The 16795-nt window shown below is 49.6% G+C and overlaps 1 protein-coding gene across 3 annotated transcripts in view; it reads left to right on the top strand.

Moving 5' to 3' along the window:
• Nucleotides 1-15541, top strand: part of MTCL2 (microtubule crosslinking factor 2) — an 87083-nt gene extending 71542 nt beyond the window's left edge. Inside the window, exons 15-16 of one of the 3 annotated variants that reach the window (XR_008496095.2) lie at nt 6323-6550; nt 8614-15541. Coding sequence is in view for 1 of the 3 variants with exons in the window: in XM_054467251.2 (XP_054323226.1) it covers nt 6323-6475 (153 nt within the window). In the remaining 2 variants the exon portion in view is untranslated. Of the gene's footprint in view, nt 1-6322 lie in introns of all 3 variants that reach the window. The other 2 variants (XR_008496094.2, XM_054467251.2) reach the window with 2 other exon arrangements.
• Nucleotides 15542-16795: the final 1254 nt, after the last annotated feature.

Below are 16795 nucleotides of genomic sequence, written 5' to 3'. Positions count from 1 at the left end.
GTGGAGGTTGCAGTGAGCTGAGATTGTGCTACTGCACTCCAGCCTGGGTGACAGAGTAAGACTCTGTCTCACCAAAAATATATATCTATATATCTATATATCTATGTATCTATATCTATCTATCTATCTATCTATATAAAATAAAAATTCAGGAATATGGCCATGTGTCCCAGGAAGTTCTTATGCTGGTCTAGGATAGAGTTGGAAGGTCCCAGACCTGGAACAACACAGACCTGATGGTCACATGGTCTGAATTCCAAGAGACTAGTGAGCATGGCTTAACTAGCAGCTTTTGCTCCACCCACCAGAGACTGCCAGTATCCCCTCCAGGGAAGGGACCTTACTGCTCTCCTGCCACTCAGTGGTGTGCTAGAGCCAGCTTGTTTGGCTTGCGGGAGCCAATTGTCAGCATCTCTGTGGTTTTTTTTTTGTTATTGTTTTTGTTTTTGTTTTGAGAGAAGTCTCGTTCTTGTCCCCCAGGCTTGAGTGCAATGACTCAATCTCGGCTCACTGTAACCTCCGCCTCCTGAGTTCAAACAGTTCCGCCTCTGCCTCCCAAGTAGCTGGGATTAAGGCACCTGCCAACATGCCTGGCTAATTTTTGTATTTTTTAGTAGAGACGGGGTTTCACCATGTTGGCCAGGCTGGTCTCGAACTCCCAACCTCAAGTGAACCGCCCGCCTTGGCCTCCCAAAGTGTTAGGATTACAGGCGTGAGCCACCGCGCCTGGCCACATCTCTGTGTTTAACATCACCTTAGTACCTGGAGATTGGTCACAGTGGGAGGATTTACAGCATAAAAATTGGTAAACACTACAAATTGGGGCTCCTATCACTCCTGGAAAACTAATTGTTAAACATTAGCGGGCATACCATTTCTCCACCCCATCAAGACTTCACACCTAAGTGCTCACATTTCCTCTGAGAATCTTTTGCTGCACACCCCACTCCTGCTATCAGTTTCTTATAAGTTAGTTAGTAAGCCTTATTTGAAGGTTAGTGAGCATTATTTGAATGTTAGAATGCGCATAAGTTAACTTTGCAGAAAGGGAAGGAAATGTATTTGAAGGATGGCATATTTTATAAAACCCAAGAGTAGGAACCTGATGACCTCAGCAGCTTCTCCCTGTCTTCCTCTCCTCTCTTTAAGCTTCACCCTCTCTGATATCATATTCCTCCTTTTTCTCTGTTTCTCTCTCTGTTGCATTTGCACAAGGACTGGGTGGGCTGTCCCAGCTCTGACTTTACAACATCTTCCAGTTCAAGCCCCTAGGAGACACTGACACAAATCCCTCTCTCCCAATTCCACATTTCTGAAAGAAGGAAACTCTGATTGGTGCAACTAGAGGCAAGTGTACCCCTTGGTCCAGTCTATGGCTGGGAGTGGTACCATGTGGTCTTCTGTGGACTCAGTGGGGGCACAGAGACATGAGAAGGGCTGTGTGTGGAATGGGCTGTGATAGACTCAAACATTCTACTTTTCTATTATTGTACGTTTAGGTGGTTTCTAGTTTTTCCCTATTGCAAATAATGCTGTGGTGAACATCTTGGTGTAAAATCATTTTTTTACATTTCAGACTATTTCCTTAGGTATAAGTTGCAGAAATGAGATTAAAGGATAATAGAATATAAATGTGGCCGAGCGAGGTGGCTCACGCCTGTAATCCCAGCACTTTGGGAGGCCGAGGTGGGTGGATCACAAGGTCAGGAGTTCGAGATCAGCCTGGCCAATATGGTGAAACCCTGTCTCTACTAAAAATACAAAAATTAGCCGGGCATAGTGGTGGTCACCTGTAGTCCCAGCTGCTTAGGAGGCTGAGGCAGGAGAATCGCTTGAACCCAGGAGGCAGAGGCTGCAGTGAGCTGAGATGGCACCACTGCACTCCAGCCTGGGTGACAAAGTGAGACTCCATTTCCACAAAAAAAGAATATAAATGTTTTAAAGTTATTTGATAAATACTGCCAAATTGTTGTTCAAAAGTGTGCCATTTCTACAGCTTCCAGCAGTGTGTGGCGAGTGCGTTACTTTTCTATACTCTCACTCAGCTGGCTGACATTTAAAAACATCTTTTAAATATTTATTCCTTTTTTGGCCAGGTGCAATGGCTCATGTCTCTAATCCTAGCACTTGAGAGACTGAGGTGGCCAGATCACTTGAGCTAGGAGTTCAAGACCAGTCTGAGCAACATGGTGAGAGCTCATCTCTACATTAAAAAAAAAAAAAAAAAAAAAAAGGCCAGGCACAGTGGCTTACGCCTGTAATCCTGGCACTTTTGGGAGGCCGAGGCAGGTGGATTGCCTGAGCTCAGGAGTTTAAGACCAGCCTGGGCAACACAGTGAAACCCCATCTCTACTAAAAAAATACAAAAAATTAGCCGGGCATGGCAGTATGCGCCTATAGTCCCAGCTACTCAGGAGGCTGAGGCAGGAGAATTGCTTGAAGCCCAGAGGTGGAGGTTGCAACAAGCTGAGACCACGCCACTGCACTCCAGCCTGGGCAACAGAGCAAGACTCCATCTTTAAAAAAAAAAAAAAAGGGCCGGGCGTGGTGGCTCACACCTGTAATCCCAACACTTTGGGAGGCCGAGAGAGGTGGATTGCTTGAGGCCAGGAGTTTGAGACCAGCCTGGCCAACATAGCAAAACCCTGTCTCTACTAAAAAAATACAAAAATTGGCCGGGCGCAGTGGCTCACGCCTGTAATCCCAGCACTTTGGGAGGCTGAGGCGGGTGGATCATGAGGTCAGGAGATCGAGACCATCCTGGCTAACACGGTGAAACCCCGTCTCTACTAAAAATACAAAAAATTAGCCGGGCGTGGTGGCAGGCGCCTGTAGTCCCAGCTACTCGGGAAGCTGAGGCAGGAGAACGGCATGAACCTGGGAGGCGGAGCCGAGATCGCGCCACTGCACTCCAGCCTGGGTGACAGAGCGAGACTCCGTCTCAAAAAAAAAAAAAAAAAAATTAGCTGGGCATGGTGGCACATGCTTACAGTCCCAGCCACTTGGGAGATTGAGGCATGAGAATTGCTTGAACCCAGGAGGCAGTGAGCCAATATCGCACCACTGCACTCCAGCCTGAGCAACAGAGTGAGACTCTGTCTCAAAAATAAATAAATAAATAAATAAATAAATAATAAAGTCTGAAGGCAGGAAAAAAGCAAATGTCTCAGTCTGAAGGCTGTCAGGCAGGAAGAATTCTCTTACTTGAGGGAGAGTAAGCCCTCTTGTTCCGTTCAAGCCTTTAACTGACTGGATGGGGTCCATGTTAGGGAGAATTTACTTTTTTTTTTTTTTTTTTGAGATGGAGCCTCACTCGTCACCCAGGTTGGAATGCAGTGGTATGATCTCGGCTCACTGCAACCTCTGCCTCCCAGGCTCAAACGATTCTTGTACCTCAGCTTCCCAAGTAGCTGGGATTACAGGCACATGCCACCACGCCCGGCTACTTTTTTATTTTTAGTAGAGATAGGGTTTCACCATGTTGGCCAGGCTGGTCTCGAACTCCTGATCTCAAGTGATCCGCCACCTCAGCCTCCCAAAGTGGTGGGATTACAGACGTGAGCCACTGCGCCTGGCTGAGAATTTACTTGTTAATCTCATCTCAAAACACTCTGACAGAAACACCCAGAACAATGTTTTACGTAATATCTCAGCACCCTGTGGCCCAGTCATATTGACATATAAAATTAACCATCACTTCCATATAACCAGCAACACATCAAGAAACAACAGCACAAAGCTGGCTGGATTTTGAATGTTGATTTTAAAGTTGATCCAAATATTGTTCAGTATGTAAAATGTGCGTGCTACCCATTGACCCAGTAGTTCTTTTAGGAAGGTAGCCTATGGAAATATTCACAGAGATGGATAAAGAAAAATAAAAAGAGGCTGGGCGCAGTGGCTCACCCAATCACCTGAGGTCGGGAGTTTGAGACCAGCCTGACCAATGCCAAGAAACCCCATCTCTACTAAAAATACAAAATTAGCCGGGCAGGTAGCACATACCTGTAATCCCAGCTACTTGGGAGGCTGAGGCAGGAGAATCACTCGAACCCGGGAGACAAAGGTTGCTGTGAGCTGAGATCGCATCATTGCACTCCAGCCTGGGCAACAAGAGCTAAACTCTGTCTCAAAAAAAAAAAAAAAGAAAGAAAGAAAGAGAGAGGGGAGGAAATCAAAGCTCAAGAGAGGTTAAGTAACTCTCCCAAGGTCACACAGCTAGTAACTGGCAAAGCTGAGATTTTAACCAAGCAGTTTGTCTCTATCACAGCACTTTTATTTTATTTATTTATTTATTTTTGAGATGGAGTCTCGCTCTGTTGCCTAGGCTAGAGTGCAGTGGCACGATCTCGGCTCACTGCAAGCTCTGCCTCCCAGATTCACGCCATTCTCCTGCCTCAGCCTCCCGAGTAGCTGGGACTACAGGCGCCCGCCACCGCGCCCGGCTAATTTTTTGTATTTTTAGTAGAGACGGGGTTTCACCATGTTAGCTAGGATGGTCTTGATCTCCTGACCTTGTGATCCGCCCGCCTTGGCCTCCCAAAGTGCTGGGATTACAGGCATGAGCCACTGCGCCCAGGCCATTTTATTTATTTTTTAAAGAGATGGAGTCTTGCTCTATTGCCCAAGCCAGAGTCCAGTGGCACAATCATAGCTCACTGCTGCCTTGACCTCCTGGGCTCAAAGGATCCTCCTGTCTCAGCCTCCCACATGGCCCAGCCCAGCAGCACTTTTTTTGTTGTTTTTTTTTTTTGAGATGGAGTCTCACTCCGTCCCCCAGGCTGGAGTGCAGTGATGTGATCTCGGCTCACTGCAACCTCCGCCTCCTGGGTTCAAGCAGTTCTCCTGCTTCAGTCTCCCAAGTAGCTGGGACTGCAGGAACGCACCAACATGCCCAGGTAATTTTTGTATTTTGAATAGAGATGGGGTTTCACCATGTTGGCCAGCCTGGTCTCAAACTCCTGACCTCAGGTGATCCACCTGCCTTAGCCTCCCAAAGTGCTGGCATTACAGGTGTGAGCCACCATGCCCAGCTGTCCAACAGCACTTTTTTTTTTTTTTTTTTTTTCAGATGGAGTCTTGCTCTTTCACCCAGGCTGGAGTGCAGTGGCACAATCTCAGCTCACTGCAACCTCTGCACCCTGGGTTTAAGCGATTCTCCTGCCGCAGCCTCCCGAGTAGCTGGGACTACAGGTGCATGCCACCATGCCCAGCTAATTTTTGTATTTTTAGTAGAGATGGGGTTTCAACATGTTGGCCAGGATGGTCTCGATCTCCTGACCTCGTGATCCACCCGCCTCAGCCTCACAAAGTGCTAGGATTACAGGCATGAGCCACCATGCCTGGCAACAGCACTTTTGATCATTATTTCTGTTTATTGGTAATAGTAAAAAATTAGAAACTACCCAAATGTACATAAAAAGTGAATTGGGGCCAGGCACAGTGGCTCACACCTGCAATCCCACCACTTTGGGAGGCTGAGGCGGACAGATCACTAGAGGTCAGGAGTTTGAGACCAACCTGGCCAACATGCTGAAATCCCCTCTCTACTATAAAGATACAAAAATTAGCTAGGCATGGTGGCACACGCTTGTAATCTTAGCTACTTGGGAGGCTGAGGCACAAGAATCACTTGAACCCGGGAGGTGGAGGTTGTAGTGAGTCAAGATCATGCCACTGCGCTCCAGCCTGGGCAACAGAGCAAGATTTTGTCTAAAAAATAAAAAAATAAAAAAAGCAAATTGGGTATACAAATCAGTTATTTTTATCTAGTGAAATGGTATAGAGACACTAAAAAAGAAGGAGATCGGCCAGGCATGGTGGCTCATGCCTTTGGGAGGCATGAGCACCCAAAGGTGCTAATTCCAGCAGTTTGGGAGGCTGAGGCAGGAGGATTGCTTGAGCCCAGGAGTTCAAGACCAGCCTGAGCAACATAGTGAGACCCTGTGTCAAACGAAAAAAAGGATAAAAAGGAAGGAGATCTAGACTTACCTAGTGGCAGAAAAGTGTTCGTGTTTTACAGTTGCAAAATAAGCTGTCATTTTGGTAAATGTATGTTAAGAATCTCTTTGGTGTGCAGGACCATGGACAGTGTCCGCTGTCCTCTCTGTATAGCCTAGAATATATTACAATGAACTTCCATTACCGCTCTAATGGGAGAAGAACAACAGAAAGAAAAAATTGGTCCAGTGAGGAGCTTCAGCCCCTGGGAACTGGTTTATGGCCGAGTCTCAGTTCCTTGCCTGGCATACCACACAGCGCATGGTGGTCCATGTCTCCTGGCTCCTCTTGACTTCCTGCCTCCCTGCCTCCCTCTTCCTAGGACGCTGTTTGTGACTGTAGTACCCAGTCTCTCACTTCCTGCTTCGCCCGATCGTCCCGCTCTGCCATCCGCCACTCTCCTTCCAAGTGCAGGCTGCACCCTTCAGAGTCCAGCTGGGGTGGGGAGGAGAGGGCACTCCCCCCCAGCGAGTGACAGAGCAGCCAAGCTCCCCGCCTCAACCAGCCCAGCCCCTGGATAGCAGAAGGGAACCAGCGGAGACGAGACGAGGTGAGGCGAGGGGCTGTGTCCTCAGCATTGCCTGGCCCTGGAGGGACAGCAGCGATGCCACTGACAGAATGCAGCTTTCACATCAAGGTAAAGCCGGCTCTCCTGCTGGCCCCTGGGTGGTGAGCTCCGACTTCCCAGGGGAAGGCAGTGAGTGGGAGAGAGACCAAACCTGGGCTTCCCAAGCATCCACTGAGAGATCTGTCGAGAGCCGATCCCTAGGTCCTAAGAGAGATCCTTGCCTGGTTCTGCCCATGCCGCCCTTTTGGAAGAGCCCAAGAAGGATACATATCTGGCCATGCCTTTGGGGAAAAGGAGTCAGAGAGGTTTCCTGCTGACCATCCGCCCCTTCATTCGGGAGGAGACACTGCTGAGAAGAACAGGCTTTGCTCTAGGGCTCCATGTTGGGTTCCTGGTGGAGCCCTGGTGGGCATCATCACCATCACCTCCTTCTCTCCACCACTTCCTCCTCCCAGCCCCACTGCTCTAGATTGCTGGGACACTAGGGAGTATGATAGGGCAGTAGCCAGGGCCAAGTATCTGCTTGGAGTCCTGGAGCCCTGGATCTCCCTGCCCATAGCCTGGATGCAGCAAGAGCTGGGAGGCGAAGTGGAAATGTGCAGGGCTCAGGGTTGGGGAGTGATTGCAATTGCCTTCCTTGCCAAAGTGACCTGGGCTCCAACGTTCCCAGCAGACCCCTTGAGGACAGAAATAGGTAGAGTCAGTCTCAAGACCTTGTGCATAGATAAATGCCTAAATACACTGCCTTGATCTCAAGTGATCTGAGAGGCCTCTTTCCCTGGCACCCTGAGAGGTGGCAGGCATTACATCTCCACTGTGTATACATCCTGCAGCTGGTCAGGGGGCAAAGATTTTCCCAGTAAGAGATTCTTGGTTGGCCAGGTCAGGTCCAGGAGAACACCGAGAGGCCAGAGCCCAGGACACAGCAGTAGACTGGGGCCTGGAAACACACATCTTGCCTAGATTGTTTATTTGCATTTTTCATACTATAAATATTTAAGGTGGTTTACTTTATTTTAATAATTTAATTTACCCCAGAGTCCCTAAGGTAATTTATTGGAGGTTGAAACATGCATTCTTGCCACTGGGACAACATGGGGCTTCTAACAGCATGGACAGGCATGGGGTCCCCTGTGTGGACGAGGCAGCTTGGCAGCCAGGTTTGGAGACCTGGTCTCCTGGTCAGCTTTGGAGGGCCCCTCAACAGAGCTGGAGCCCTGCACCCCAACACTGCTGGCCATGTGGCCTCAGAACACTACTTATTACTCAATGCCTGGTACTTGGCCAGCCCCAGCGGTCAGTCTATAAATACTGACTGACAAGATGGAGGGCTGGAGGGCTGGACGGCCATCACCATTCCCCAGACGTTCTCCATTGCCTGTCTCATTTCCCTCTCTCCCTCTGACACCTTTCTTCATGAGTCGAACGTGGATCACTAAGGCTCTATTAAGAGTATGGAGATCCCTCCAAGTTTCCCAAATGAGAACTCACAGGAAAACAGGACTGAACTTTGAGAATGTTGTTTATCGCAGCTTTGCACATAAACCTGAGTGTCTCCCAGCCTGCCTCGGTTCTCTCCAGCCTGCCAGCTTTTTCACCAGCCTCTCTCCTTAGCCTTATGGCCTTTCACGGCTCTTCTCCCTGCCCCAGCTCTGCTGCCCGCCCTTCCTCACATCCCCTGTGAGCTGCCTGAGCCATTGGTTGGATTTTGACGTGGCTCATTGCAGCATGTGGGGCAGCGCCTCCCATGGCCTCCCCTTGGCTCCGGTGAACCCCTTTTGGTTGCACACATGCTCCCCACACACACATAGACATCAGCCTTCCTGTAACTGACTGGGGACCCAGAGTGGAAACACCAGGATGGATCGGCTTGCCTGCAGAATTGTCCATCAGGAAGACCAAAAGCCAGTAGCTTTGCTGATTTGCCCCCAGGACTCTGGAGGCACCCCTGCATTCCCACCTCCCACACCTGCCAGTTCCCAGACCCACCCATTCGGGATCACCTGGACCAGTTACCCCAAGTCCTGCATCTCCCTTCCCTGCAGGCTGAACACCAGGGTCATGCCAGTCCCGCCAGCCGCCTCCTCCATGCCCCAGTGACTGGTGTGGGCAGAGCAGGCAGCCAGTGGAGCTGTGGGCCAGTTCTGCTCTTGGATGCTGCTGCTGTCACCCATGAGGTCAGGGGTGCTCTCCAAGGTTATCTCCAGGTGAGGGGATTCACATCAGGCCACAAGCCACCAGAGGCCTTCTGCCACCTCCCAGAGCGACAGAGAGCCAGGGAGGTGGCGTACCCAGCCTCGGGGAGAAATCCCCGTGGGACCTGAGCCCCCAAGACCTACGGACCACTCAGCCTTACCATCGTAGTGTCCAGGATTATCCTTGCCATCTTCGTTGTCTCAGCCAGACCTTGGTTTTCAGTAAAGCCCCAGTTTCTACTTCCTGCATGCCACCGTGCAAGGCCACTCATCACTGTTCCTGCAGAAGCCTCCGGACGTGGGGCTGGATGGGGTTGAAAATGTTACATGTAAATATTGGTTTGGTTCGGTTTTTAGCATTTTACGTGGTAACTGGTTGTTTTCTTTTTTGGGGTGGGGGGATTGGTTTGTAAAAACTCTCTACTTTTTTGGAATGTAATTTCTAAGTTTGTTTGTTTCTTCAAATGCCTTTTAAGTCTTGGTAACATTCCCAAAGCAGAAAACTGCCTGACCCACAGTGGGGATTCCCTGGAGAATTGGGGTCCCAAGAAGGAATGCTGCCCTTCTCGAACCCTTTCTCCCCCTTCCTCTTGCCTCTCTGCCTTTTACTGCTAGCCCCTTCCTTCTCCTCCTTTATCCTTCTTTCTCTTTTCCCCATCTCCACTCTCTCTTCAACCAAAGTCCCAAGGAACCCTCGGGTCTTAATCCCCCATAGACCACTTGGCTTGGGTCCATGGGGTTGGCACCAGTTGGTTGGTGGAAATGGGGGACCAGTTGGCATGATTAGCCCTAAACTGGGAAACTTCATGTTTCTTATGTCTCACCTCTTTCCAGAGCCAAATCAGCCCCTTTTGGAATGATGACTTCATTGGAATGCAAATCAAGTCATTTTGGTGCATCAGTGGCTCTTAGGCCTGCACACACGAGACATCAGAATCCAGTCCCCTGACTCTGTGCCAGCCCTTTTCCCCAGTTTATTTCCCACCAAAGGCTGACCTCTAAGAGGTCTTGCTTTCTATGAACTCAAGATGGGTCCCACCTCTAGGTATCCCCAGGGGCACTCTTCTACCAGTTGGCTTCCAATGTGACAAGGCCAAGGGCCCAAAGACTTGACCCTCTTACACCCTGTGCTGACATGGTTCCATCATGTCCACCCGCATGCACTTTTATGGTCTCATCATCCAGCTTCTTCTCCTCTGGCCCACCCAGCGTCCAGGCTCTTTCTCCCTCTCCCCTCCTATCTAGAATGTCCCCCACTTGTAGCCTCACCAGACCCCCCAAGCTCCCACTACTTCTTCCTTAATAATAGTAATAATAATGGTCATCATCATCCCCTGCACATCCCGCCTAAAGCACTTTACTATATAGAAAACCTTTCCCCTGGCCGGGCGCGGTGGCTCACGCCTGTAATCCCAGCTCTTTGGGAGGCTGAGGCAGGCGGATCACTTGAGGTCAGGAGTTCAATGCCAGCCTGGCCAACGTGGTGAAACCCTGTCTACTAAAAATACAAAAAATTAGCTGAGCATGGTGGTGTGTGCCTGTAATCCCAGCTACTCGGGAGGCTGAGATGGGAGAATCACTTGAGCCCAGGAGGCGGAGGTTGCAGGAGCAGAGATCGCGCCACTGCACTCCAGCCTGGATGACGGAGTGAGACCCAATCTCAAAAAAGAAATCATTTCCCACCCCACATCTCCTTCAGACCTCTCAGGGACAACTCTGGGAGGCAGCCTTGGCAGGACATGGGTTAGTGCGCCCATTTTGCCGTGAGGAAACTGAGGTGCAGTCTCATCCCAGAGCATGAGAAGTCACAGAGTTTAGATGAGAACTTGAGTCCAACTCTGTCCTGTTTGCTGTGCAAATCCGCTGCCCTACTGGGGGCTTTTGGTGGGTCCAGAATACCCAGAATATGCTGCTGGCCAACGCAGTTATAAAACAAGTCCATTCCAGATCACTGAGCCTGTGTATTCTAGAGGGTGATCTGAGGTCCCCATTCAGCAGAATTCTCTGAGGGCATGTTCAGAATGCAGATTCCTGGGCCCCACCTTGAATCTGCATGTTTAACAAACTCTCCTGGGGTTGGGGAGCGGGCGCAGTGGTCACATCTGTAATCCCAGCACTTTGGGAGGCCGAGGCGGGTGGATCACTTGAGCTCAGGAATTCAAGCCTGGCCAATATGGTGAAACCCTGTCTCTACTAAAAATGCAAAAATTAGCCAGGTGTGGTGGCACATGCCAGTAATCCCAGCTACTTGGGAGGCTGAGGCAGGAGAATCACTTGAACCCGGGGGGAGCAGAAGTTGCAGTGAGCCAAGATTGTGCCATTGCACTCTAGCCTGGGCAATGGAACGAGACTTTTCTCAAAAAAAAAAAAAAAAAAAAAACCCAGCCCTCCCAGGGGGATCCTAGGCACTATTGGCCACACCATTGGTGTTCGTGGCCCTGATTATTAGGCTATTTTTCTTAAGTTTTTTAGATTTATTTTTTATTCTATTTATTTATTTATTTATTATTTATTATTATTATTTTTAGAGACGGGGGTCTCCCTATGTTGCCCAGGCTGGTTTCGAACTCCTGGGCTCAAGTGATCTGCCCTCCTCAGCCTCCCAAAGTGCTGGGGTTACAGGCATCAGCCACCGGGCCAGGTCATCTTCCTTTTTCTTTCTTTCTTTTTTTTTTTTTTGAGACAGTCTTGCTCTGTCACTCAGGCTGGAGTACAGTGGCGCCATCTCAGCTCACTGCAGCCTCCACCTCCCAGGTTCAAGCAATCCTCCTGCCTCAATCTCCCGAGTAACTGGGATTACAGGTGTGTGCCACCACACCCGACTAATTTTTTTATCTTTAGTAGAGACGGGGTTTCACCATGTTGGCCAGGCTGGTCTTGAACTCCTGACCTCAGGTGATCCACCCACCTTGGCCTCCCAAAGTACTGGGATTATAGGCGTGAGCCACAGCGGCCAGCCTCATCTTTCTTTTAACCAATAAACATGATGCTGTATCTTAAAAAGAGCACTGAGCACTGAGCAAGGACTTAAGGGATCGAGTCCTCAACCAAACTGATTTAATTACTCAGGATTTTCAAAAAGCATCAGAGGCTATTTACAATCTTAATCATAGGGGTTCAATAAAATAAAAATAAGTAAAAAAGCAAGAGAAATTATTCTCTAAATCTAACTGGTGCTAATTCCCATAATCATGCAATTAAGTTTTACTGTTGAGTTTCCTGGCAGCCATGGTAAAAAGAGAAACACATCAAGATTTATAATTTTTATCATCCAATTATGGGAAGCAAGCATGTTTGCCCCAGGAGACTAACTCTTCTACTAATTTATAGCATGTATCCTTTCATCAAGGGCCACTGAGCCAGTTGGTGAGTCAACGGGTGAACCTAAGATGCAAGGATGTTTTCCAGGTGACTGTTTAAAAAAATAAATAATCCACCGACTTGAATGACCTTGGCAAGATCATGTTTCTAGTCTATACCTCAGTTTCCCCATCTGTAAAGTGAGGATAACGTCCCACCCCATGTAACTGTGGTGAGGACCAACTGCAACACTGTGCCTGCGAGTCTCCTTGGAAAAGTGTAAGGTTCTACACAAATGGAAAGTGGTCTGATCACACTCAGTGTCCCCAGCCCAGCCTTTCAGTGCCCTGGCCCTGGAGTGGGACAATACTCTCCTCACCCCCTTCACTAGTCTTCATGAATAGCAAGGAGGCCATAACATAATTTGGTCTAAACCCCTTCCTTTTTAAAAAAAATTGTGGCAAAATGTGCATAACATTAAATTTACCATTTTAAAGATTTCTAAGTGACTTGAAGTACGTTTGCAATGTGTAACTGCCACCTCCAGAACTTTTTCATCATCCTAAACTGAAACTCTGTACCCACTAAACAGTAACTCCCCACTCCCCCTGTCCCCAGCCCCTGGTAACCTTTATTCTACTTTTTTTTTTCCTGTGTGGATTGGCCTATTCTAGGTATCTCTTTTAAGTAGAATCATATAGTATTTGTCCTTTTGTGTCCAGCCCCCTCATTTTTTGAGATAAAGAATCAGGCCCAGAGAAGGCAGTGGCTCACCCAAGGTCACACAGCAAACCAGAGGCAGAGCCAAGACCAGAACCCAGGTTTCCTGACCCCCAACAGGTCTTGCATCCCCAGTAGTGAATGAGACACTGCTTTGACTTTCTGTAATCTTGGTTTAGCCCTTTCCTCTCTCTGGGCTCAGTCTGTTTCCCACCACTCACCCATTCTTTCTTTATCATCTCCCTCCAAAGCCTCTTGTCCTCCTGCCTCCTCTTCTTCTTGGCTGGTTCCTGCCAGCAGATGGAGTGGCGTTGGTCCATGCCAGGTTTTCCTCTTCTGGGTCCGGAGCTCACTATAGTATTCAGCCCTCAGTCCTCCCAGGATGTTCTTCCCAGCACTGCTCCCTCCTGCGGATTTTCCTGTAACCTCAGTAACTGGCTTCCCGTCCCCCTGCTTCCTACCAGGGAAGCCTTCCTGTCCGCCTCTGTGGTTTCCTAACTCTGATATTTGCTCTCAAATGTGGTGGTGTCCTGGTTCTGTGTTTATTTATTTTGTGTTTTCTCACACCAAAAAAAAAAAAAAGCCTCTTCCTCCAATGCATCAGGAGGCACCAGCCCTGCCGGCCCTCCTCACTGGGCTCACCCTGCCCCAGCAACCCCCCAGTGCCACCCTTGAGCCACGCTGTCTTCTCTGTAAGCAGCCTGCCAGCAGCAGCCCCAGAACTTTGCAATGGGCGTGTGTGTGGTGGTGGTGGTGGGGGCTTGGATCCCTCCTTTTTCCTCCTCTGCCCTGCCCAGTCCCAGATGACCTTGACTGTAAAGCAGGTGCTGCCTGACAGGTTCTTCTCTTCCTGTCTCTGGTCATTGATTCATCTCTTTGTCCATTCAATATCCAACCATCCTCTCCATTCTCCTCTGGACCTCACCACTCTCAGAGCTGCTCGTCCTGGCAGAATCTACAGTTCACCTCAACTCTATGCCTTACCCCTCCCAACCCAACAGCATTTGCAGTTTGCAAAATCCACAGACCCAAGTCCTGAGGGGACTGAGGACATGATGCTGGGCCCAAGTCTCCTGCTCAGGGCTTCTCTCCACTGCCAGCCCTGCCATTCCTTCCTCACCCTCCTTGGAGCCTCCTCTGCTGCTTGTCTATCCCAATGGCCCTGCTCCCCTCACTTCCTGCCCTTCACCAGCTTTCTGGACACCTGCCCTGAGGAAGGGACCTTTGGTTTTCTCTAAACATCTTTGAAGGGCTGAGGCAATCAGGGCCAGCTGCCTTGTCACTCTTTATTTGGAAGCCACTCAAACCATTCCCAAGAAGAGGGACCTCAGCTGGCAATCTGGAAACCTGGCCCAGGTCTGGGCAGATGTCTTCACTTCTCCTACCCTCCCAGTCTTGTGATCCTGTGATGAGCACCAGGATGGCCCTGTGGGCCCTAGAGCACCCCTCATGCTTGTAGGGTCCTGCAGCCCCATTCTTTCTCTACTGGGCCCTGGTATCCTGGCTCCTCTCTCAGCTCTGCCGCTGATCTCTGTGCCTTAGTTTACTTCTCTGCACGGGGGACTCACCCCAAGACCATTTCCAGCAGCTTCCCAGGTGATGTGGTGCCCCAAGGCTGGGCTTTGCCAGCTGTGGCCTAGCTCCTTAGTGCTGCCCAGGAGACACCAGGCTGCTGAGAATGAGGTGACTGCGGGCACCATTCTCAGCCAGCGGTTCTCGTACTGCATTCCAGCAGCAGGAATATCACCTGGGAACTTGATAGAAGTGCAGATTAGCAGCCCCACCCAAGACCCACTGAATTAGAGCTTGTGGAGTGGGGCCCTATAAGCTGGGGTTTTAAGGAGCCCTCCAGATGATTCTGATGTGCATAAGAATATGCCAACTGCTGATCTGGGCTAGCCATTAGTATAGCCTGGGGAGGGACTGGGACTGGCTAGGCCAAGAACAGGTGGAAAACACCAGCCTCATCTGGACTCCTGAGATTGGGAACCACCACCAACAAAAACCAACCCTATAGTCGCTCCTCTTGGAAGAGGAAGAGAAGTTGGAGGGCCTGGACAAAGCATACATTGTTTCTTTCCCTGCTCCTGCTCACCTCTCTCACTTGTCTTGGTTTTACAAAAGGATGTGTGGATGGTGCCAGCCAGGGAGGGGGTGGGAGTCCTGGGGAGGCAGGAGGCAGAAGACCCTGACTGTTTCTCCCTTGGGACCCTCACCATAGGCCAGATAGCCCCTCTTCAAACGGAAAGAAATCTTAACTCCACAAAGAATGAATCCTAAATCCCCAGTTCCTCCTCCGCCCAACCCCAGGGATACCTTGTAGACAGTGCCAAAAAACAGCTCCAACTCCCAGCAGCTGGGAAGAGAGCCAGAAGCTGCCCTTCCTCCTCATCCTGGCCCCTCCCCAGCCCCCGCCAATACTGTGAACCCCCTTCCCACTCAGCCTGGTTTCCTGGTGAGGGTCCTGCAGTCGTGGGCCCTGGGGGACCCCCAGGGCAAGGCCCATGGGAGGGAAGGGACCAAGGGCATCCTTGGGCCAACTGTCCACCTCTCTTGTCCACTGTTCTCTCCTTTCCACTTCTGTCTTCAAAAGGCTCCTTCCTAGGATGGATCGGGTGCTAGGACAACTGCAGTCCAATCCACCAGCTCTCCCTGCCCCTGTGTCTTATTTCAGACATGAGAATAACTGTACAGTGTAAACTTATAAAGTGTTTTTAATGGTTGTAGATTGGAAATAAAGTATGTCATATGAACAGTTGCCGTGGACTTGGCCTCCTCTCTGATTTTTCTAATGAGGTGGGTGGGGGCCCCAGCGGATCTGAAACCTAACTTTTCCCCACTCCCATTTGCCTGGGAAGTGGGGAGCCCAGGGAGTGCCACAGCCAGCTGGCTGGTTTGGAGTCACTTGGGAGGGGTCACCAGGTGTTCTGGCTGCTGCCTGCTGATACTTCAGCGTCTCCCACACAGTGTGATATGACCACTGAGAAACAAATGCAGTCTTCAAAAAGAAGAAAAATAGAATTGAACTTTTCTACAAAAGACTTTAACAATTTTATGAAAAAAAAAGACACTTTTAGGTGTGTGTCAATTGTCTATTGAAGTGTAATTAATTATTCCAAAACATTTATTATACCCCACAGATGTTATGGGTCAGGAATTTGGGAGCTGGGCAGTTCTGATTCAAGGTCTCAGGAGGTTGCAGTCAGTTGTCAGTCAGGCTACAGTCATTTGAATGCCTGACGAGCTGGAAGACCCATTTGCAAAGTAGCTACTTATGCCTGGCAAGTCATTGCTGGCTGTTTGCAGGAGGCCTCAGTTCCTCACCATGTGGACCTCTGTAGGCTGCTTGCATGCCTTCACAACATGGCGGCTGGCTTCCTTCACAGCATGTGATCTATGAGAGAGCAGGGAAGAAGTCACAATGTCTTTTATAGCTAAGCATTGAAACTCACAGACTAGGCCAGGCGCAGTGGCTCATGCTTGTAATCCTAGCACTTTGGGAGGCCGAGGCGGGCAGATCACCTGAGGTCGGGAGTTCGAGATCAGCCTGACCAACATAGAGAAACCCCGTCTCTACTAAAAATACACAATTAGCTGGGTGTGGTGGTGCATGCCTGTAATCCCAGCTACTCGGGAGGCTGAGGCAGGAGAATCTCTTGAACCCCAGGAGGTGGAAGTTGCTGTGAACCAAGATCGCGCCATTGCACTCTAGCCTGGGCAACAAGAGCAAAACTCCGTCTCAAAAAAAAAAAAAAAGAAAGTCACAGACTATAACGTCTGCAATATCTAATTGGTTATATAGACCAGCATTCTTCAGCGTGGGAGGGGACTACACGAGGGCATGAACACCAGGAAGCAGGGATCATTGGGGGCCATCTTAGAAGTTGGCTACATGATACTTTCATAGATCTCTTCTATGAGGGGCTAATAACAGCCAGGCATGTGCTAGGTATTGAGGATACAATGGATGGGCCTGGAAGATATGAAATCAAATGTCAATGGCAGGGGGAGC

The sequence above is a fragment of the Pongo pygmaeus genome, chromosome 21 (genome assembly GCF_028885625.2).
Source record: "Pongo pygmaeus isolate AG05252 chromosome 21, NHGRI_mPonPyg2-v2.0_pri, whole genome shotgun sequence".
NCBI lineage: Eukaryota > Metazoa > Chordata > Mammalia > Primates > Hominidae > Pongo > Pongo pygmaeus.
Note: the sequence above shows the minus strand (reverse complement) of the source record. Positions and strands in the feature narration are given on the sequence as shown.